The sequence below is a fragment of the Talpa europaea genome, assembly GCF_964194135.1.
Source record: "Talpa europaea genome assembly, chromosome: 5".
Classification (NCBI taxonomy): domain Eukaryota; kingdom Metazoa; phylum Chordata; class Mammalia; order Eulipotyphla; family Talpidae; genus Talpa; species Talpa europaea.
In genome coordinates this window covers 49,869,138-49,891,419 of record NC_140071.1, presented here as the reverse complement: position 1 = coordinate 49,891,419, position 22,282 = coordinate 49,869,138, and the positions used below count along the sequence as shown (strand labels likewise).

Sequence of the window (22,282 nt, the reverse complement as noted above, 5' to 3'; positions counted from 1 at the left end):
AGGCATATGAAAAAATGTTCAGCATCACTTGTCATCAGGGAAATGCAAATCAAAACTACCATGAGATACCATCTTACACCAGTGAGAATGGCACATATTAAAAAAACTAGCAACAACAAGTGTTGGCGAGGGTGTGGAGAAAAAGGAACTCTTCTGCACTGTTGGTGGGAGTGCAAACTGGTCCAACCACTGTGGAAAGCTGTGTGGAGATTTCTGGACCTACTAAACATAGAGCTTCCATATGATCCAGCAATTCCACTCCTAGGGATTTAAACTTTGATTTTTAATATTAAGTTTTTTACATTGCTAAGAGAATATGACATATAAACTACTGCTATTGTTTAATAATTCTTTTTCATGGGTATATTTTTGTTTTTAATCGTGACGGTTACTATTTCTAATCTCAAAAACATATAAAACAAAGTATTTAAATAATTAGGATTCTGATACCATTTTTTCCTGTTAAACCCATTACTAGTTGTCCACAAAAACTGTATAAAATTCTCCTTGATTGATGATAAATAGACACCACAGTTTATTTTGATGCTACATTGCTTAGTGCCCAGAAACGCACAAATTATAGCTCCACTATAGATTTAACTTTTATCAGTATAAAATCACTTTTTTAATGCTACCAAATGCTTTTTGCACTGAATTTTACCTTTTTTTTAAAAAAAAAATTAGTACTCCTTTTGCTTACCTTTTTCTTTGTTATATTTCCCCTATTTCTGTGTTTTTGATTTGGGGTGTATGTTTTTAATTTAGTAATATGTAATCTGTAATGTAACTGAAAGACCCTGTTTTATAATGAGGTTTTTTCTTATTTACATTTAACTTTATGGCTATCTGCTATCTTTTATAGTTTTTTGTGATTTTCCTTGATGTCTCTTAGCTATTTAGAAAATATATTATTTATGTGTTTTTGCCTTTGCCTTCTCCAAGGATTTGGCAAGATATTCTCTTTTATTATCTACTACTAAGAACTCTAAGACTGTGTAAGACTTATAATTGCTCTTTTATTTCCCTCATATTAACCCCTCCCCAACCTTTATTAGTACAATGAATTCACTGTTTTTATATTCTGTGTTTAATCCAAGGATGATTTTCTATTTCAAGAATAATTTGATATTTGTATACAGTCTTTGTCTAACTTACAACAAATTTTTAGATGTGATTTTTAGTTTAATTGTTTTTAGTACTTGCTTTTACTTGAAATTTCTTTGCAAAAAAGACTCTGATCCTTTCTTGAACTCTTAATTTTGATTCTACTCTTCATAGGGTAGAAAAGGATTTCAGGTAATTATTTTTTCAAGATGGTTATCAGACTGATCAGTTCTAAAACCTGTCTTCTGAAATCTGTATCTAAATTCTTTGTGGCTCTAAAGGTATAACTTTTTTTCATACAAGAAAAACAATTTACCTAGATAAATAATTTCTTTAATTTTTTTTTTTATTTTTTGTAACTTTCATTGCAGTAACATCAGCTTATAACAGTATATGATTTAGGGTATAGGTTCACATGTCTTCAAATGTATGTTGCCACCTCTCACCTACCACCAAGGCACCCACAATCTTCACAAAGCATTAAGCCCTCCTCCATCCCCCCTCAATTTTTAAGTTTGTTTTGGTTTAATTTTGTCAGTCCCTTTGTTTCTCTATATTCCACATATGAGTGAAATCATCTGGTATTGGTCTTTGTCTTTCTGACTGATTTCACTTGCCAACTAAATAATTTCTTAGGTCAAAACCTTTCTTCCCCCTGCCCCAACATGGGTCCGTTCTATCTGGGTATTTAATATTACAGTAGAAGTGTCTAGGGGGCCTGCCTGACCTTACTCTTCCTTTGACAACCTGATTTTTCTGCCTGGATGCCTGAGGACTTGTAGTTTTTTCATCGTACGAATATTGTCGGAATGTGTCATTTAATAATTTTTCCTAGAGAAAGATGAGATCTTTTAATTTGCCTTTTGTGGTTCTTTTTTTAAGCTTTATAAAACTTTTTGTCAGTTGTAACTTTGACTATTGCTTCTGACCTCATTTTTTTTTATTTCTTCCTTGGAGAGGTGTGAGCTCTGCTGTCTCTTTGTATGACATCTTCTCTTTTATGATTACACCCTTCTTTTTCTCTACGTTCTGGAGGGAATCTTTCAAGTTTAATTTCACAGTGCTGCTTTGATATCTGTGTCATGTTGGTTCTTCTCGTTTCGATTTTTCTTCTTCCCTTGTTCCCTTTGTCTCCCTTGCCGGTCTCTCTCATCTCACAAAGCTCCACTTCCCTCTCATCCTGTTGGCCTGTTGTCACATCCTGTTCTCCCTTCTTGGCCTCTGGGTCCTATTTCATGTCTGTTTTCTTTCCCTTATGGAGAATACACTTGAAATATCTAAATTTCTCTCTTTCTAGATTTAATTTTCAGTGACTCCCTCTTCCTGTGAGTTTTCAGTATAACTTTGTTCTGTTTATCTCATAGCCTCTGCTTTCCCCCTTCCTTTCCCATTTGTTCTGGAGTGAGACGAGCACTGATTTTCATGTTTGCCTCAGGACCCTTGCATAGACCAGCCTGGGCTCTGCTCATCGACCAGTGAGGTGCTGGCTAAATGCTTCGGTGCCCCTGCGATGGTCATGATTGTTGCCCAAGCCTCTTTGATGGACCTGAAAAGATCCTTCTCCCCATGGAAGATTCCTTCTTATGAAGTTTCCAAAAGGTCTCAGGCTCCTCCACCTGTACAGAATGTGTGGGGCTGGATGGACAGGGACTCATGGTGGGTGGTAGTGAGGAGGGAGAGAAAGTGGGTGAGACCAGAGCATCCTGGCAAAAATAGAACCCAGAGGTGAGGCAGCTTCCATGAAGACAGGCCCAAGCATTTCCTTTCTTTCTTTCATTGAGGTGAGGCCACTTCGGTTCATGAAGTAAAAATAGGCAAGCTACTAGCTTCCAGTTTGGCTCTCTAATTAGTAGGAACTCCTCTCAGGTGGGGCCTTTTTTGATAGCGCCTTTTTTTAGCACTATTGTAAATTTGTTCTCTCTTTCTGTCTCCATAGGCATCTTGCCATTTGCTACCAATCAGAAGTCAGAAATCCCTTACCATTCAGGGCACATAGTAGTGAGTTCTCAGGCAGATGCAGAAAAGTAGGCTGTGCGTAATTCCAGGTTTCATAGTTGAAAAGGCCTTCTAGGGCCTCCCCTATGGTGTAGCGGGTTGAGCGCAGCGCTGTGAAACTGTCTGTAGCCCCTGTAGTGCGGGTTTGATTCCCAGCCAGCTAGGGAGATACCCACATGCAGTGGCAGACCTCTCCTGTCTTACCTGCTGCTCCCCTCAGCAGTGCTTTCAGTCCATCTGCCTGTTCTGCTCCCCGCTCTGTCTCTGGTGAATCCTCTCACCCTCCTGCACTCCTGGCTCTTGTATAAATAAATAAATCTTTAAAAAAAGAAAAGAAAAGAAAAGGCTCTCTGCAGAATGGGAGAAATCGCTCCAGGGAAACTAAAATGTTAACAGTGTGCTGATACTGAATGGTGGGGCCACCTGTGATGCAGCAGATATTTTTATGTTTTCTAAACATTTTTAATGTTAGTGTATTATTTTTATACTTATCAGTAAAAGCATAATATGTTGTCTTATTTCAGTTTCACTTAAGTGAGATGAACACCATCTTTTTCCTTTTTTTCAGACTGTAATGCAAATGTACATAAGGGTTGTAAAGAGACTGCACCTCCATGTACCAAGGTAATCTCTCCATTTGTGAAGACTACATGTTTGTATCTAGCTGATTGTTTTGTATTACTGGCTTAGGGTTTTACTTGAATGATCTGGGTTTATTTCTAAAGCGGTCATTGAGGGATACAATAGCACATGCTCAAAGTGTATAGTTATCCTGCGATGCTGCTGGTCCTGGGATCACAATGTGAGATCCACTGGACTAGAGAAGAGAAATGCATTGGGGGTTGGGTTTTTGAGTAGCTAGAGACATTCCTTTCCTTTCTTTCCCACTGTACAGTCATGTCAAAAACACATGCATGATATAGCATGATGGCCTCTCAGAGGGAAGCTTGGATTTGCCACCTCTGTGTTACTTGAAACATACAGTGTGTCAGCAGAGTCGAGGGTGATGTTTCCATGCTTGAGGTCCTAGTGTCCTGAGGCAGGAGGAATAGTCAGGCAGAGCAAGAACAAGGAGGAGAAAGATGAGTGTTCCCCTTTCAGCCTGGGTCTGGACAGAGGACCTGGAGATTTCTGATTCCCCTGAGGCTTTTAATAAAGCTGGATGTTTGTGAGATACACATTCTTCTTCATTATGACATGTGTGGCTCACTGTCATAGCATTTTTCTCCTTGGTGTATTTAATGTCTTTTGCTAGGAATTCCTTTGTTTGAAATACAGTAACAGTAACAGCAGTCAGTGCTGTTCTGTGTCACTGTGTGGACATTCTTATAGTCCAGTGGTGCTTTGATCTTATTTTATGTGTTTCTAATGTTCTTTACCAGAAATTCCAGGAGAAGTATAACAAGAACAAACCGCAGACCATCCTTGGAAGTAAGTGATGTGGAAAGCGACAAGCTTTTTTTCAGTTTTGTACACAACACACATTTTTCCAGTGTGAAATACCCCCTCCTTTTCTTGTGTCATTGCCTGAGTTATTTTTTCTTTTATAACATATGTTTGACATAATTTTCACTTATACAAAGAGGTACAGAATGGCACAAGCTTCTATGCCAGCCTGATAGGCTTTGAGCTCTGTGTAATCTATGGCATTTTTACGTTAGTGGGCACTACATGGAAGGAGAGAGGATGTGTCTCAAATATAAGCTATAATGAATGTAGTGAATATGCACCATTGATTTAATAGTAACCTTTAGGGGGGCGAGAGGAGATACATGAAATGTACACAATTTTATGTTTTCCTATCAGTAGCACTTACTTATCCATACAAATGGATAAGAATCACAAAGTGGGGGGGAAATCCTCATATTTGGGATCTACAGATGCTTCTCAGTCCCTGTTGTCCAATGTCATTGCAACCTGGTGCCTTTTGTGAGCTCTGCCTGAGGCTGTGATCTCAACAGCTCCTTTAGGATGGCTGCAATTTGAAGACATATTGGAGTTTTGTTTGCATAATGGTCAAGCGTGGTAGCTCTGTTTTCCCTGAATTACACATCGCTGAAAATTAAACAGTTTCCCTTGAAAATGATTGGTGGCCTTTGGCAGTTGTTTATATCGCATGCCAGAACCGGTAACACCATTACCTCCTAAGTTTGAAAATCCTATGATATGTTGTGAGATTTTGCAATTTCTTCTGTCTGCAATTGCACTGCTTGCCACGCATCAGACCTTGTAACTTTGTGGTCACTTTTCATTTCAATGCTATAACGAAGTGTGACCAGGGTTTTAAAAAACACTTGAATCGGGGAACAATGAACTGGGCAAATTCCTGGTGACATACGATTGGTGTGATATTACACAAAGTTAAGTAAATGCAGGCAGTAACAACTGTTGCATCATTTGCTCCCTGACTTTGACCCCAGAAGTTCCTTTGACTTTAGTAATGAGATATATCTCAATTTCATAAGGCTAAGCATGGAGATAAAAAATATCTTAGAATTGGTAAAATACCATCTATTCTTTCTCTTTACTTGGGAGTCATGAGGATAAAATTAAATGATGTTTGGGTAAAATCCCTCCTATGCCCTGGGGGGTCTGTATAAACCCCCCCCCCACTTTTATTGAGAAGATAGATACTACATCTATAATATTACAGCATTAAAATATTTTTCTGAGTGTCAATTATGGTATACATCAAATGTCAATGCACGTATGCCTGTGACAGAAATGTGTTAAAGCACCATTTCATTTTCTGTACATGAGATAGAACAGCCCAGTCTGGCTTGTATATTTCTTTTGCCTATAATTCTTAAACCCTGAAAAACAGACTCCTCAGCATCATTCCAATCCATTGACATGATCTCTGTGTGTGCGTGTGTGCTTGTTTTTATATACAATGTGCATACTAGTAATAGTGCTAATAACACCTTGCATCTATTTAAAGCTGTCTCTAAAGAGTGGAAGCACAGATTTATGGGAAAGCTGTTCCAGTGTTTCCCCATTCCATATTCTTGTTTGTTTGTGTAATCCCAGATGTCCACAGTCTCCAAGTGGAGATGCTGAAGCGGGCCTGCAGCATGGGGATCAGGAGCATGTGAAATGGGAGGGACATTTGCAGCAGGTGTCGGGATGTGGCTAGGAGACGGGTGTCAAGGTTGGGCACGCAACATGTTGGAACATCCGGGTGCCTAGCTCTCTGGCTCTGAAGTGACCACCTTTATTGGTGATTGCTGCCCTCTATGAAAACTGCATGAAGCCTCCATTCTGAGTTCCAGATTCTTCATTTAGAGAGGTCCCACAGCCTGGTCTCTCCCTGCATCCTTCTTCTTCTATGCCTATTGGATTGCCAACTGGGAGGAAGGAAACTGCAGGCCCAGTCCCTCCCATGTCCAGAAGTGTTCCAGGCACCACCTTGGAAAGGTAAGGGGCAGTGTGGTTTTCCATCTTCACATCTCAGAGCCCCTGCTGGGCCTAACTCTTCTCCTTCCTCTCCCTTCTTCACCCCTCCAGCTTCAGGAGGTCTGGGATGTCTGTGGAGCCTGAGAGTGACACAAGCAACTGGAGAAGCAGGTCTCATTCCGATGAGCTGTTACAGTCTATGGGCTCCTCTCCCTCCACGGAATCTTTCTTAATGGAAGGTGAGGAGAATATACATGTGCATTTTCTTTTGTTCCTGGGAGCATTTGAGCACTTGCCAAAAAAATATTTTCTGAAAGATATAAAAGTGAAACTTAGGGCTTTGTCTTTTAAAAAGAATTCTGTCCTGTGGTGTCTTTTTTTTTTTTTTTTTTTGGTTTAGGCTCCACTTGTAAAAACTACAGCAACCAACATTTAGCCCAGGAGGAAACTTCCAGAGAGTGACCAGGGAAATACTCATTTTTAAAATGAACATATTCCAAAAAAGAGTATGTCATAAACATAATGAAGAGAATAAAATACACTGTTTGTTATTCCTCAAAAGAAGTTGTACAGCTAGTGATGATCTGGAGTAGGAGTGAATATTACAAAGATGTACTTTTGTTAAGACTGGTCTTGCCTGGATCTCTGAGATATTTATCCCCATCTGTCATTTATCCTCTGAGATATTTATCCCCATTTATCCCTATCCCCTGCTTTAAGAGGAATAAAGCATTTTTTAAAGCATGTTTCATAGGATGGCACTTCATCTTGGGAATTGCTGATGTATCCAGGTTGTTTCCATAAAGAAGGAAAGCTGAATTAAAGACGAGAAATGACAGGAGAAATGAGTGGACTCTGCCCCTGGAATTTGTTTCTTTCATTTTAAACTTAAGTCTTTAAATCCATTGTCATCTTTACTGCTTTGAGCTGGAATCTCCTTAAGGAGTGCCATTTGTACAAATAAAATTTAGTTTTCCTGATGAGAGAGAGAGAGTCTATTGTCAAATTCCATCAGAAAAATCTGTACTCATGTGTGACTTGAGTTCTTACCCACTGTTTCATGTTTATATTAATGACAACAAGCCAGGTAAACAGCAAATCAAGTGCGCAAGTACAAAATTTAGATTTAAGTAAATAGTCCATAATAACCTGGGGCAAAAGAAATCACTGTCTCCAGATTCTGTAAGCATGTGTGGACTCTGAGGGTTACCAGAAATAAAACTAAAGTAGAGCAAGTCAAAACAAACAAGCACAAGAATCCTCAAATGCCTTTTATTTTGGTATTTTTGCATACATGGAATTACTGTTTTAATACCCGGTTCCTTGTTTCCATGGGGCCTGTCTTATTTGGGCCAATTTACAAGTTTCCTTTTTAGATATTTTGACTCCACATCAGTAATATTTTGTTTTTATCATTGCCATGTTTGTGGCATACTTATTTAGTGTGATGTGTCTGTCAATGTGTGTATGTGTGATGTGCTGTTTGTGTGACATGTGTTGTTCCACTGCTGCCTTTTTTTCCTAAACACATATTAGATGTTGTGGATTCCTCTCTGTGGAGTGACCTCAGCAGTGATGCCCAGGAGTTTGAAGCAGAATCTTGGAGTCTTGTGGTGGACCCCTCATTTTGTAGTAGGCAGGATAAGGATGTCATCAAAAGACAGGATGTCATTTTTGGTAAGTACTTCCAATATTCACTGTTAGCCAAAGTAATATAGTGTAGAGGAAAGAGCATGCCATTTAAACCACAGACCTGGGCTGAAATCTCAGTTCTACTATTTTCTAGTTACTTGATCTCAAATTATTTAACTCACTTCTACCTCAGTTTCTTCATCTGTCAAGTGGGGATATTAACACTCAGGCATCAAATGTTGTGAGGCTTGAATGAGGCATGGTATATATCTAGTGCAAAGAAAATTTTATTTCTCATATCCTTTTTAAGTTTACTTAAGTATAGCCTATATTCTTTTACCTCTTCTATTGTAAGAGTCACAGTGAATTTTCATGCATCTTAATGTAGAGTGTTTTGGGCTGCTGCATCTTGGGGAACTGTAGCTTGCCTGCAGGCACCAGAGAGGAGAGGGGCGTTCATAAAGATTCCGGTGGAACTGGCAGCCCCTGAGCTAAGGCAATGTCTGATGTGCTCTGTGGTCCTGAGCATGGAGTGCGGCTCTGATGAGATTTTCCTGCTGCCTGCTATTTGTGGTAAAGGCAGTCTGAATTAGAAGAAGTTAAATTGTGGACTAGTTAGGAAAAAAATGAAGTTTAGAAAATTTTCAAGTATAAAGCTAAGTGGTGGTTCCAAGAAGATACCTGGTATGACAGTAATTGCTCTTCTCACTTGTCCTGTGTGTGAAGATTGGGCTGAAAAGTCCTGTGGTGGTGAGGACTCCGTCTCCCCGTGCCAGGTGGTGGCTGTGCAGGACAGGTCAGGGCCATGAGAGTGCTGTCAGGGCTGTATAGTGGGCATTCCTTTGGAAAGGAAGACGCTGTCCCTGTTAGTGTATCTGAGGCACCTGGTGCTATACTGTAAAGTTTCTTCATTCACCTCTTCATAAATTACTAAAAATCTTCTAACCTATTTGGGATAAACATGTCTTGCTCACAGCATGGTCTTTAGTGTCAGAAAATCATATGTTCTATTAAAAATACTTTCTCTTCTTTGTTACCTTTTAAAGATGAAGAAAATTCTATTTGGGGGGTCATAATGGTCAAACAGATTAAAGGATTAAATGACACGATGTGGGTAAATGCATAGTACAGAGTAGGCACTAAAAACATGATAGGAAATAATAAAAAAGTGAGCTCCAAATTGAAGAGATTTTTGTTTATGATAACACAGCAAAAAAAACTATACTTCAGGGCCTCCCCAGTGGTGCAGTGGTTGAGCGCTGGATTGCATAGCTGCCCGCAGCCTCTGTAGCACTGGTTCGATCCCAGGCTGCCAGGCAAGGGCCCCACATGGTGCACAGACCTCTCCTGCTGCCTGCTTCTCCCCTCAGCAGTGTACTTCATCAGTCTACCTGTTCTGCTCCCTGCTCTGGCTCTAGTGAATTCTCTCACCCTCCCGGGCTTCTGACTGTACCCAGTGCTTGTATAAATAAATAAATAAATAAATAAATCTTAAAAAAAAAAAACAGAAAAAAAACCAAACTATACTTCAGTTTGTTTATATTAAATGGCAAGATAGCAAAACATGTGAGCTTGGAAATACTAATCTAATTTGATTTATTATTTTCTCTCAGGATATATTTTAAAAATTGAGATATAATTCACACACCATAAAATCTACAACTTTACAGTGTACAATCTAGTGGATTTTAATATGTTCACATATTAAACCCTCAACCACTCTAATTCCAGAGCAATTTTCATCATTCCAGAAAGCAATCCTGTCTGCATTAGTAGTCACTCTCCATTTTCCCCTCCAACTCCCGGCAACCACTAGTTTCTTCTCTTTGTCTTTGCCTGTTCTGGACATCTTGCATAAATGGAATCGTAAAGTAGTCTTTTGTGACTGGTTTCTTTCACTGAGCATAATGTTTTCAAGGTTCACTCATGTTATATCAGTACCCTATTCCTTTTTATGGCTGCCTAATAGTTCATTGTATACATTCCACCTTTTGTTCATCTAATAATCAGTGACAGACATTTTGGATTGTTTCTACTTTTCTGTGTTCCATGGTATCTTTGTAGTTAACCTTTTGAGGATTTGCCAGATTGTTTTTCAAAGCAGCTATCATTTTACATTTTCACCAGAGATGTATCCTCACCAACACTTCTTTGTTGTTTATCTTTTTTTTTTTTTTGTTACAGTTATCCTGATGTGTGAAAGTGTCTCATTTTGGTTTTGCTTTGCATTTCCCTGATGGTTAATGATGCTGAATACCTTTTCATGTGCTTATTGGCCATTTTGTATCTCTGGAGAAATAGCTATTCAAATCTTTTGCCAATATTTATGGGTTTTAAAAATATTTATTATAAGAGTTCTTTCTGTATTCTGGATATGTCTCTTATTAGATATGTGATTTGTAAATATTTTCTACCATCTTGTAGGTTTTTTCCCCCCACTTTCTTGGTGATATGCCTAATCATGATACATTATTTTCCACTGGAAAAAGTGGAATTTTGATGACATATTCAACAATAGAAAAGGCCCATTTTTGTGTGCTTTAAGGAACTTTATTATATTTATTTAATTTAATCCACCAAGTTATTTGTGCCTCCTCCTAAATGCAAAAACCCAAAAGTTCAAGGAAAGAAGGAAGGAAACAGGCAAATTAGGTTATATTTTATACAGCATCCAGGGGAGATTAAGACCTGGTACTTACCTGAAAAGTATCTAATTAATTATATCAGCTACCCATACATTGGATTCTTATATATTGGAATTATATGTATTCTCTTGTAATATCTGGAAAAAAGAAAATAGTTGATTTTTGCACTTACATTAAACTTCTAATCATTGCTGACTTTTATAGTGGAAGACTATTCTATTCCTAAATATTCTTCCCTTTTTATTTGTGTAACACACAGTATTTAGCTACTAACTTAGGTTAATATGGGCAGTTGCTTTTTTTTTTTTTTTAAGTTTATTTTTAGATGAAGTACTTTTCTTACATTGTTAATTTTTGGACAGTATTTGATTTCTCCCCTCAGGTTGGTTAGGGATCATAGTTTTTTTAATGTTGTTTTTGCTCACATGTTTCAGAGCTAATGCAAACAGAAATGCATCACATCCAGACCCTGTTCATCATGTCTGAGATCTTCAGGAAAGGAATGAAGGAGGAGCTGCAGCTTGACCACAGCACAGTGGATAAAATCTTTCCCTGTTTAGATGAGTTACTTGAAATCCATCGGCACTTCTTCTACAGTATGAAAGAACGAAGGCAGGAATCCTGTGCTGGCAGTGATAGAAATTTCATCATCAGTCGAATTGGAGATATATTAGTACAACAGGTAAGGCCCTTATCACCTTTCCCAACATCATAGTCAAAATCAAAGGATTACAGACTCTACAGGGTTAAAAGCGTCTGGGAAACTGGAATTGATTTCCTTACAGTTACTGACAGATGGTTGTGATTGATTTTTTAAAAATTGAATGTTGGTTTGACTGAGTGATATCTGAGACTTTTTAACAGCCAGTAAGTGACTCTTCTGTGCGTCGCAGGATTAGGCTAGATAGCTGCTGGCCATGCCATGGTCTGTACTGGAAAGTCACAGCCATGAATGGATTCCTTAGGCTTCTTGACGTGATGGCTCTCTAATGACTTGGCTCCCCCATGGGCTTATGGTAGTCTCATCTATGTCCCCAAGACAAACACTAACTCATCTTGGAGGAATGAGGCAGATCTATTATTAAAATCCTAGAGTACTTGCCTGGGGCATAAGACAAGCAAATCTTGGTAAAAGGAGGTACTTTTTAGGTGCTTGAGATGCTTGAAGCCTTAGTGAGAATGGGCTGGTGCTCCTCTTCCTAATTAAAAAGCAACAACACTTATTCTTGACAAGTTGTATTGACCCTCTGCCCTCTTGGCAAGGGGCTCTCCATGAAAAGAAATACTAATAGACAAGTTAAGTGATATGATTTATTGACTGTGTCAGGCACACTTAGGGTGCTCTCACATATGCCACTTCTTTTAACCTTCACACTATGAAGTCATTATTCATTCCCCACTGTATAGTTATAAAAACTGAGGCACAGAGAATGTAATGACTTTAAGTTCATACATCTCATAAGTGACATAACTAGGATTTGCTCTTTCAAGAATGAGTTAAGAATATACTACCTCGACAATATTGACATTCTGGGGAAGCTTTTTACCATCTCTGGTCTGTAAGTCCCTCCCTGTAAGGCGGGGTGTCTTGTCCATTTGGTTAACTTCTGTATTTCAGCACCCAGAACAGAGCTTGGTACTGTGAATATTTGTTAAATGAATGGGTCATTTGGGAAGAAAAGCACCAGGAGTTCAGGGAATGCCATATTTTGCTTCTAGCACTCAGGAAAGGCATGGAGATCTAGCTCTAGTTACCAAAATGACATCTCCAAAATAGTAACTTTAAAGCAGTTTCACCGTATAACAGAATAAAGGAACTCAGCTCTAGTCTGTTTACTAAAATTAAAGAATTAAGTTCATTACTATAAATATGTTTAAATACAGGCATTTTAATACATGAAACAAAAAAAAAAAAACCCACTTAGTAGCTTCGTTGTCCAATAGCTACTTCTGCATGTTGAATAACATATAGAGTCTGTCAAAAAAAAATTCACATTAGTAATGACAGATTTTAACTGGAGTTTTCTGTTTTGCAGATTATCATTAAAGCCTTAGACCAACCTGATCTCAAAATTCCCCTGATATATGTAGTGCCAAGTAAACAGACGATAGAGCATGCTTCAATAGAGTTTGGATAAAAAATGTCTAAATGTGTCTGGGTGATCTTGAATCTGAGTGCATTAAAAAACAAAGTGCAAAATTATTTTGTCATCTGAAATTATTTGCATCTCTTTTCTTGATATAGATAGCAAGAGTTTGAATTCTAATTCTTCAGAACATGTTCATTCTCTTATTTTTTTACATGTTCGTTGTTAAGTAAAAAAAAAAAAAATCACACTTTTACCAGCTCTCTTTTTACTTAGTTTCCATGGAAAAAAGCAGGTCTTAAGAGGGTCTGGAACATTGGCTGTCACACAGGGTGAGCCTTATTTTTGGATGAAGCACATTTCTCCTTTGTGGGAAGATCCTTGTTATGCAGAGACAAGGATTTAAGTCTGTCTTTGTGTTCCTATTGTTGACCATACATAGTGGGTACGTATGGCAAGGAGTCCCCCTCATACTGTGTAAATAAAATTGCTTCCTGAAGAATAAATTAGCAAAATCCACAGACAATGGATGTTGGTGTGTCTCTGTTGGAACAAAGAACATACTGCTTAAGGATGTGTGAGAGAGAGTGGGAAAGCCCCGTGCTCTAGCCACAGAGACTCCATAGAGTCTCAGGAGGCTGGGCTGATGTTAATTTAGTCCATGGAAACTTTTAGTGTGGGTGACAATTGTGAACACGAGCAGTGTGGTCAGTGTAAAGCAGTAGTTCTCCACTTACGGTACATATGAATCTCAGCTTGTTAGAAATGAGGGATCCTTTGCTCCAACCCCTAATATGCTATTTTGATAAATCCAGGGTGGAGTTTGGGATTTTAAAGTGTTGATTAAAGAAAATACTAGATATTTTTAAATGATCTTTTTCCTTAATGACAGTATCTTGAAAACTTCAAGTATAAAACCACAACTACAGACACTATTACGGTCAAAATATAGAATATTTCCAACATCATGTGGATACCCCATCTGATCATTTTATATCCACACCCTCCTCTTGCCCCTACCTCCTCCTTAACCACTGGCAACTACTAATCTGTTTTCTAGTTCTATAACTTTGTCACTACAATAATGTCATGAAAATTATATATGGGTTACATGGATTTACTCAGCATCTTTCTCTCAGGAATCATCTAGGTGGTTATGTATATTAATAGTTCATTCCTTCTTATGATTGTAATATTGCAAGGCATAGATGTACCATTGTTTGTTTAATCATTCGTTTGTTGGAGGTTGTTATAGTGTTGTTTCTAATTTTTGGTGATTATGAGTGAAGCTGCTATGAACAGTCATGTACAGATTTTTGTGCAAATTTAAGTTTTTATTACTCTGGTGTAAATACTTGCAAGTGTAATTTATGGGTTTTATGGTAGTTGAAACTACCAACTATTTTCCTGAGTACCACTTTACATTCCTATCAAGAATGTGTAAGATATCCAGTTCTCCACATCTTCAATAATGTTTAGTGTTGTCACTTTTATTTTAGCTATTTTGAAAAATGCATAGTGATATTGTGGTTTATATTACTTTCCCCCTATGATTTATGATGTTGACATCTTTTCATGTGTTTATTTGCTACCAGTATATCCTTTTTGGACAAAATACCTTTTGTCCATTTTCTGAATGAATTTTTTTTTACTGTTGAATATTGAGATTTCTTTTTATATTCTAGATAGTATTCCTTTTTCAGATATGTCATTTGAAAATGTCTTAAGTTTTTAACTTGATCTCTCAGTCTATAAATTTGAAGTTCAATTTTTTTTTGTTTGCTTGTTTTAAGGATCATCCATTTGGTTTCGAGTCTAAGAACTCTTTGTCTAGCCTGAGATTTCAAAGATTTTCTCTTATTTTTTTCTAAAAGATTTATGTTTTATATTTAAATCTATGGTCCATTTTGAGTTATTTTTTGTATAAGAGAGAAGCAGTGGGTCTGTGGATGTCCAATTGAATCAGCACCATTCATTGAAAAGACCATCCTTCTTCAATGGAATTGCCTTAGCTCCTCTGTCATAAATAAGTTAATCATTTTGGATTGCTATTCTGTTCACTCATTTACGTGTCTGTCCTTCCTCACAGACTTAATCATCATAACTGTATAATCTTGAAGTTGAGTAGACTGAGCCATTCCACTTTACTGTTCTTTATCAAAATTATTATTTTTTTGGCTGTTCTAATTTCTTTGCATTTCTGTATAACTTCTAGAAGAATCTTGTTTCATATACAAAAAAATCTGGGAACTTGATAAAATTGAATTAGAACTGTGTATCTGTTTGGGGAGCACTGACATCTTGATGATGTTGGGTCTCCCAGTCTACGTACCTGATTGATTATATCTGTCCATATTTGCATCTTTCTTTCACCAGGATTGTGCAGTCTTTAGCATGTAAGGCCTGTGTTTTGATGTGCCAACCTAACTGTATCTTTTTGTTTGTTTTGTGGGAACAACTGTAGATGGTTTAAGGATCATTTCTTTTCTTTTTTTTTTTTTTTTTTTGCATTTATTTATTTTTTTATTTATTTATTTTTTTATTTTTTTATTTTTTATTTTTTTTTTTATAAATTTTATTGTTATATTCCCCATACAATTGCAGCCCCCCATTCTGACCCCAATCCCTCCCCTCCCGTCCCCGCCCCCCTAAAAGTGTCTCTGGTTCATAGTTTTTTGTTGATTTTGATTTTCACTTTCTTATAGTTATTCATTTTCCTGGTCCCTTATTTAAGTTTTCTAGATTCCTGCTATGAGTGAGACCATCCGGTATTTTTCTTTTTCTTTTTGGCTTATTTCGCTGAGCATGATCCCTTCCAGCGCCATCCATGTTGCAGCAAATTGCATGTGTTTATCTTTTTTGAATGCTGAGTAATATTCCATGGTATATATGTACCACATCTTCTTGATCCAGTCATCTATTTTTGGGCATTTGGGTTGTTTCCAAAGCTTAGCTATTGTAAACAGTGCTGCTATAAACATAGGGGTGCAGGTGTTCTTTGGAATTGATGTTTCTGTGTCCTTTGGGTAAATACCTAGGAGTGGAATTGCTGGGTCATATGGAAGCTCTATGTTTAGTAGGTCCAGAAATCTCCACACAGCTCTCCATAGTGGTTGGACCAGTTTGCACTCCCACCAACAGTGCAGAAGAGTTCCTTTTTCTCCACACCCTCGCCAACATTTGTTGTTGCTAGTTTTTTTAATATGTGCCATTCTCACTGGTGTAAGATGGTATCTCATGGTAGTTTTGATTTGCATTTCCCTGATGACAAGTGATGTTGAACATTTTTTCATATGCCTGTTGGCCATTTGCATTTCCTCTTCAGAGAAGTTTCTTTTAAGCTCTTCTGCCCATTTTTTGACTGGATTATTTTCTTTGTTGTTGTTGAGTCTCATCAGCTCTTTGCAGATTTTTGTGATCAGTCCTTTATCATTAGTGTTGGGTGCAAAAATGTTCTCCCAGTTGGTGGGGTTTCTCTTTGTTTTTGTTATTGTCTCTTTTGCTGTGCAAAGGATCATTTCTTGAGATCTACTGACCTCAAGTTTAGATAAAATTGTAAGAAAAGTTGCAAAGCCTGGAGGTGGTGCTTTCTAACAGGGGAATGGGTGTATTCTCATATCTGGTACAGTGTTCTTCAATGTGGACATGTGCATCATTCAGATAACTCAGCTAATTTTCTCACATCACCTATGATTCTAAATTGGTTCACATTCAGATTTTTCTACAGGTCAACCTTATTGAAATATCCATCCCATACCTCTATTTCTTCTCATCACTTAATAAATCAGCCTTCTGATTATTCATTTTTTTTCCTTTCATCTTAGTCAATGCTAAGCTCTCTCTTTCCATTTGTGATGTGTTGACTAAAATCAAATTCCCAACTGAGGACTGAATGATGGATATGAACAGTTAGCCAATGTATGTTGTTCGGAGAGCACACCTTCTGAGGATTGTCAAATGTTGCTGCATGCCCTCCCTACATCTATACACATACTGAAATTATAACATTGAAATAAGAAAGTTGCATAAACACAAGAAAATGAAGATATCAAATATTTTTATTAGATTATTTGATCATTGAACTAGTTCAGTACTATCACATTTGGTGGATGTTTTCCTCTTATTTCAATTAAGGACGTGTCTGGGGGAAGAGAGGTGATTTTGTTTAGAAATTCTACTATGATTATCTTTTATTTGCACAGAACATACTGAAATACATGAAAATCGCATATTCTTTTCAGTTGTTAGAGCTAATTAAATTTATAAGCCATCATTGAAATGTTTTCTTCTCAGTTTTCAGAAGAAAATGCAAATAAAATGAAGAAAATATATGGAGAATTCTGTAGCCACCACAAAGAAGCAGTCAGCCTCTTTAAAGAACTCCAGCAGAATAAAAAATTTCAAAATTTTATTAAGGTCAGTATTTTAAAACTTTATTGCAGAGTGGTAAACCAACATGGAGAAATAGCTCATGCTTGTTTCTTAGATTATCTGAACAAGTTTTACATCTACATGTTTTTTTCCCCCTGAAGGGGAAGGAGAAGGAAGTGTGGTAGGTTTGTGGCAAAGATAGGAAGTTTGCTTTTCAGTGTTACTGAAATATTTCTCCCCAATTATTTCCATTTTTGTATTGTGAAGTCATATCCTCCCAGCTTCTGAGCACCTTTGTAATATCCTGGGAAGCTTTTGCATGCCCTAACAAGTTATAAATCAGAAGAACCAGAATGCAAATAAAGGCAGGCTGACCCCTCCCCCACTGGGTTAGTTTGAAGCAAACCCATGACACATACTGTCTCACATATTATATGTATCTTTCCACAATACTGCTTCAAAAAAAAAATGCAAAGGTATTACACTGAAAGTAACAATAGTTCTTAACATCTTCAAACAGCTGGCCAGTACTCAAATTTCCCTGATTATCTCATCAATATTGGGTTGCTTGAATCAGGATCTGACCACAGTTCACAAAATATATAGAGTTGTATCTTTTAACTCTTTTCATTTGAATGCTCTCTCCTTTTTAAATTTTGTTTCAAATATATTTAAGAAATTATTTCTTAAAACTAAAGTTTCATGAGTTCTAAATTTTACCTACCATTTTAAGAATGCTACTAAATTTTCCCCTTTTTATGTCATACATGTATCTTGAGAACTGGAAAACTTGCCATATTTCAAGATTTTTAGGAAAATGTCCTAATTAGTGGAATCTTTAAATGCTGTGATGAATAATAGCAAGCATAGAGAAATACCTGTTGGAAAAACAATTAACTAAGAAATATATATTCAATATCTGTAGTATCTGACTATTTTTTGAAAATTTTGGGTATTCATGAATCCTAGTGCTTATAAATCTTGGAATGAATTACCAATGCATGAGAGTAACTTGAAATCTTAAGTTGGATTATTGAAATGAATGATAAACTATATAATTTAATGACAGTTACTTCAAGTTTTAATTAATGGTAATGTATTCTATCTTAATATTACTTCTGAATAGACTGATACTGTTTAGGTTTTTGTGTTATTAGATTGACATCTAAAAAGACAATACAGATAGTTTGTGTATGTAAAAATGTATGTGTATATTTTAAGCTCCGAAATAGCAATCTTTTGGCTCGACGCCGAGGAATTCCAGAGTGTATTCTGCTGGTCACTCAGCGCATCACAAAATACCCTGTCTTGGTGGAAAGGATATTGCAGTACACAAAGGGTGAGTGATGACTTCCAGGACAATCATTTGCCTCTTTCATTAGTTTCAAACATACCTGGCATGTCTTAACAGCTATACATGTTTGTGGCCTCTGATTCATAATGATTTTCTTTATAGAAAAGCTGTTAAATCCTTAGGATTGGATCCATTTTGAGAAGTTATCTTTCTATAACATGACTTGGCCAAGTAGTATGAATTCAACCCAACAGGCATCTTCATGCTTTGATCCTGCCTTTTACTTCTTTTTTTTTTAAAAAAAAAAGATTTATTTATGCATGCAAGAACTGGGGTGTAAGCCAGAGGTGTGGGGGTTGAGAGGATTCACCAGAGAGAGTGGGGAGTAGAACAGGCATATGTACTGAAATATACTGCTGAGGGACCAGCGGGCGAGGCAGGAGAGCTCTGCTGCACCATGTGGGTTGCTCCCTGGCCAGCTGGGGATTGAACTCATGCTGCAGTGGCTAGCAATAGCTTGATAGTGCTGTCTTTTACCCCTGTGCCACCAGGGAAGCCCCCCAAATTTTACTTCTTTATTTTCCCTAGATCTAAGCCTTCATAATATTGCTGCTGCTTCATCTTCCTATTGCCTTCCTAGAAGTCTGATGAAAAAATAAGTGATTGACCTTACCATCAAATGTCAATGAATTTTTAGATTGAAATGATTTTATTTATTTATTTCATTTTAACATGATTTTTAAAATTTTTTTAGACAGTATTTGCTTCCCTCCACCTCCTCAGATTGAGTCCCCATAGAATTTCCTTCCCCAAGGCACCCATGCGTCATCACCACAGTCCCCTGTGCTCCTCCCTCCCTCCCTCTGATCCCTCTCCCGCCTCCTCCCCTGCAGGATGTCTCTGGTTTATAATTGTCTGTTTTTGCTTTATTGTGTTTTTACTGTTACTATTTTTTTACACTGATGTCATATTTGGTTCCTCTATATTCCTGTTATAAGTGAAACCATCCGATATTTTTCTTTTTCCTTCTGGCTTATTTCACTGAGCATAATGCCTTCTAGCTCCATCCATGTTGCTGCAAATGGCGTGAGTTTATCTTTTTTGATTGCTGAATAATATTCCATTGTTTATATATGCCACAGCTCCTTGATCCACTCATCTATTTTTGGGTGTTTGGGTTGTTTCCAGGTTTTACCTATTGTAAATAGTGCTGCAATAAACATAATGTGTACAGGTGCTCTTTTGAATCAGTTTTTTTGTCCTTTGGGTAGATCCCTAGTAGTGGAATTGCCAGATCCTATGGTAGCTCCATTTTTAGTAGACTGAGGAACCTCCAGACAGCTTTCCACAGTGGTTGGATCAGTTTGCACTCCCACCAGCAATGTAGGAGAGTTCCTTTTTCACCACATCCTCACCAACATTTGTTGCTGCTTATTTTTTTGATATGTGCCGTTCTTACTGGTGTAAGGTGGTATCTCAGTGTGGTTTTGATTTGCATTTCCCTGGTTATAAGGGATGTTGAACATTTTTTCATATGCCTGTTGGTCATTAGCATTTCCTCTTTGGAGAAATGTCTTTTAAGTTCTTCTGCCCATTTCTTGACTGGATTGTTTATTTTGTTTTTGTTGAGCCCTGTGAGTTCTTTGTATATCTTTGTGATCAGTCCCTTATCAGTTGAATGAAGTACAAAGATTTTTTCCCAATCAGTGGGGTATCTCTCTGTTTTGGTTAATGTCTCTTTGGCTGTACAGAAGCTTTTCAGTTTGATGTAATCCCAGGTGTTTATCTTTGCCTTCACTATCACTGCTTTGGGTGATGAGTCTTTAAAGATGTTTCTGAGATGTATGTCTTGTAGTGTTTTACCTATATTTTCTTCTATATACTTTATGGTTTCAGGTATTATGTCGAGTTCTTTTATACATTTTGTGTTGATTTTTGTGCATGGTGAGAGGTAGTGGTCTAGTTTCATTTTTTTTTTTTTTTTTTTGCATGTGGAGGTCCAGTTATCCCAGCACATTTATTGAACAAACTGTCTGTGTTCCATTGCATATTCTTTGCTCCTTTGTCAAAGATTAGTTGTTCATATAAGCGTGCCTTTATTTCTGGGCTCTCTGTTCAGTTCCATTGGTCTGTGTGTCTGTTTTTGTTCCAATACCAAACTGCTTTAATTTATATGGCTTTGTGGTATAGCTCAAAGTTTGGAAGTGTGATACCTCCTTTCTCCTTTGTTCAATTGAAAATGATTTTTAAAGCAGCTATTTTGGACCCTCCAGTTCCATCCCTGTTGTCACAAATGGCAAAAAGAATTTTTTTTTTAAATAGATGAGTGGTATTTCATTGTGTAATATATACCACACCTTTATCTACTCCTATGTCCCTGGGCACTCAGGCTGTTTCTATATCTTAGCTAATGTAAATAGTACTTCAATGAAGATAAGAATGCATATATCCCTTTGAATTACTGTTTCTGTATTCTTTGGGTAGATATTTAGGGGAGTGCTCCCCATGATTTAACATAAAAGAAAAAACAAATACAAAGGAGAAGAGTCACCTAAGTTTTGTTCTCAGCAAAATTAAGACTTTTTCATAGTCTCTTCAAATTTAATACAACATTTCAAAGACTAAAATCTGTCACGTTGGATTAGATCATGTAGCACTACTCCAAGAATCATCCTATGCAAAATTCCTGGTAGAATAACAACCATTGCTGTGTGTCAGAAATGATAAGTATGACTTACAGCTTCTCAGACAGCACTGTCATAGTGGCTGAATAGACACAGCTCTTCTAGGCCAAACCTAGAAGGTCAAATGGTCAGTTCTCTCTCTGGCTTCTGGAAATGTTGGTTTGTGTGACTCTTCTGGTGGTGCTTCTCAGACTTTGTTAGGCGGTGTCATTCTCCTTGGGATCTTGCTTACATGCAGATTCTGATTCAGTGGGTCTGAGTAGACGCAAGACAACATTTCTATCAAGATTCTCAGGTGAGGCCAATACTGTTACACTTTGAATAGCAAGCTATTGTAAGATAGTAATCTACCCCTGAAGGCTGAAAGACTTAGAAACTTTTCTTGGTCTTACCTCAAGTCACCTTAGAACTCACCTTCGATTTTCTCTACTGAACTTCCTATTTATAAAATATGCTTTTTAGAAAGAAGACCCTACTTATGAGAAGGGCAGGAAGTATACTAAAGCAATGAGATATTTTTTATTCAGTGGTAGTAGGAAAGGAAGTATCTTCCTTGCTAAAGGTGGGTGTCAAGATCTGTTCCTTGAAGCTTTCTGACAAAACCCTATATATCTTTAAAACATTTAGAACTTAGAAATGTGTAGACCTTAGGAAGATTAGTTCTCATTCCATTTGGCTCTTACTTCTGGTGCTCTAGGCCTCAGGAACTTTTTATTTTCTCTGCCAATTTTTCTTTTCTACTCTCTTCTCTACCACCTTCTCATCTTCTGATACTTTCCCTTATACTTTCATTCCCTCAGTGAACATCTAATAGATTTTTTTCCCTTATCTACAAATAGAGAAGATAGCTAAGTTCAGTTTTATCTGGAGTTTCAGGAGACTGTTCCAGAAACTCCTCCAGACTTTTTTTTAGATAATCTAGGTAAAAGAGCAGGTGGCTAGTGTGTTAAAGAATGAACAACTGTAATCTGTGGCTATCAACTGTGCTGACATGTGCAAGTCTGAACTCTTTCATGGACAGTGTCTTCATCCCAGTTTTTAGGTTGAAAAATATCTTGATATATTTTGTTAATA

General features: G+C 37.3%; 1 protein-coding gene across 4 annotated transcripts in view; it reads left to right on the top strand.

The window, feature by feature from the left end:
• ARHGEF28 (Rho guanine nucleotide exchange factor 28) overlaps positions 1 to 22,282 on the top strand; it is a gene marked incomplete at both ends in the record, with an annotated part of 239,958 nt that overhangs the window by 144,519 nt on the left and 73,157 nt on the right. For all 4 annotated transcript variants that reach the window (XM_084234065.1, XM_084234064.1, XM_084234063.1 and 1 more), the window contains 8 exons: positions 3,668 to 3,723; positions 4,482 to 4,530; positions 6,372 to 6,516; positions 6,607 to 6,734; positions 8,032 to 8,172; positions 11,207 to 11,454; positions 17,153 to 17,275; positions 18,452 to 18,569. In XM_084234065.1, coding sequence (XP_084090191.1) covers positions 3,668 to 3,723; positions 4,482 to 4,530; positions 6,372 to 6,516; positions 6,607 to 6,734; positions 8,032 to 8,172; positions 11,207 to 11,454; positions 17,153 to 17,275; positions 18,452 to 18,569 — 1,008 coding nt within the window. The remainder of the gene's footprint in view (positions 1 to 3,667; positions 3,724 to 4,481; positions 4,531 to 6,371; positions 6,517 to 6,606; positions 6,735 to 8,031; positions 8,173 to 11,206; positions 11,455 to 17,152; positions 17,276 to 18,451; positions 18,570 to 22,282) is intronic.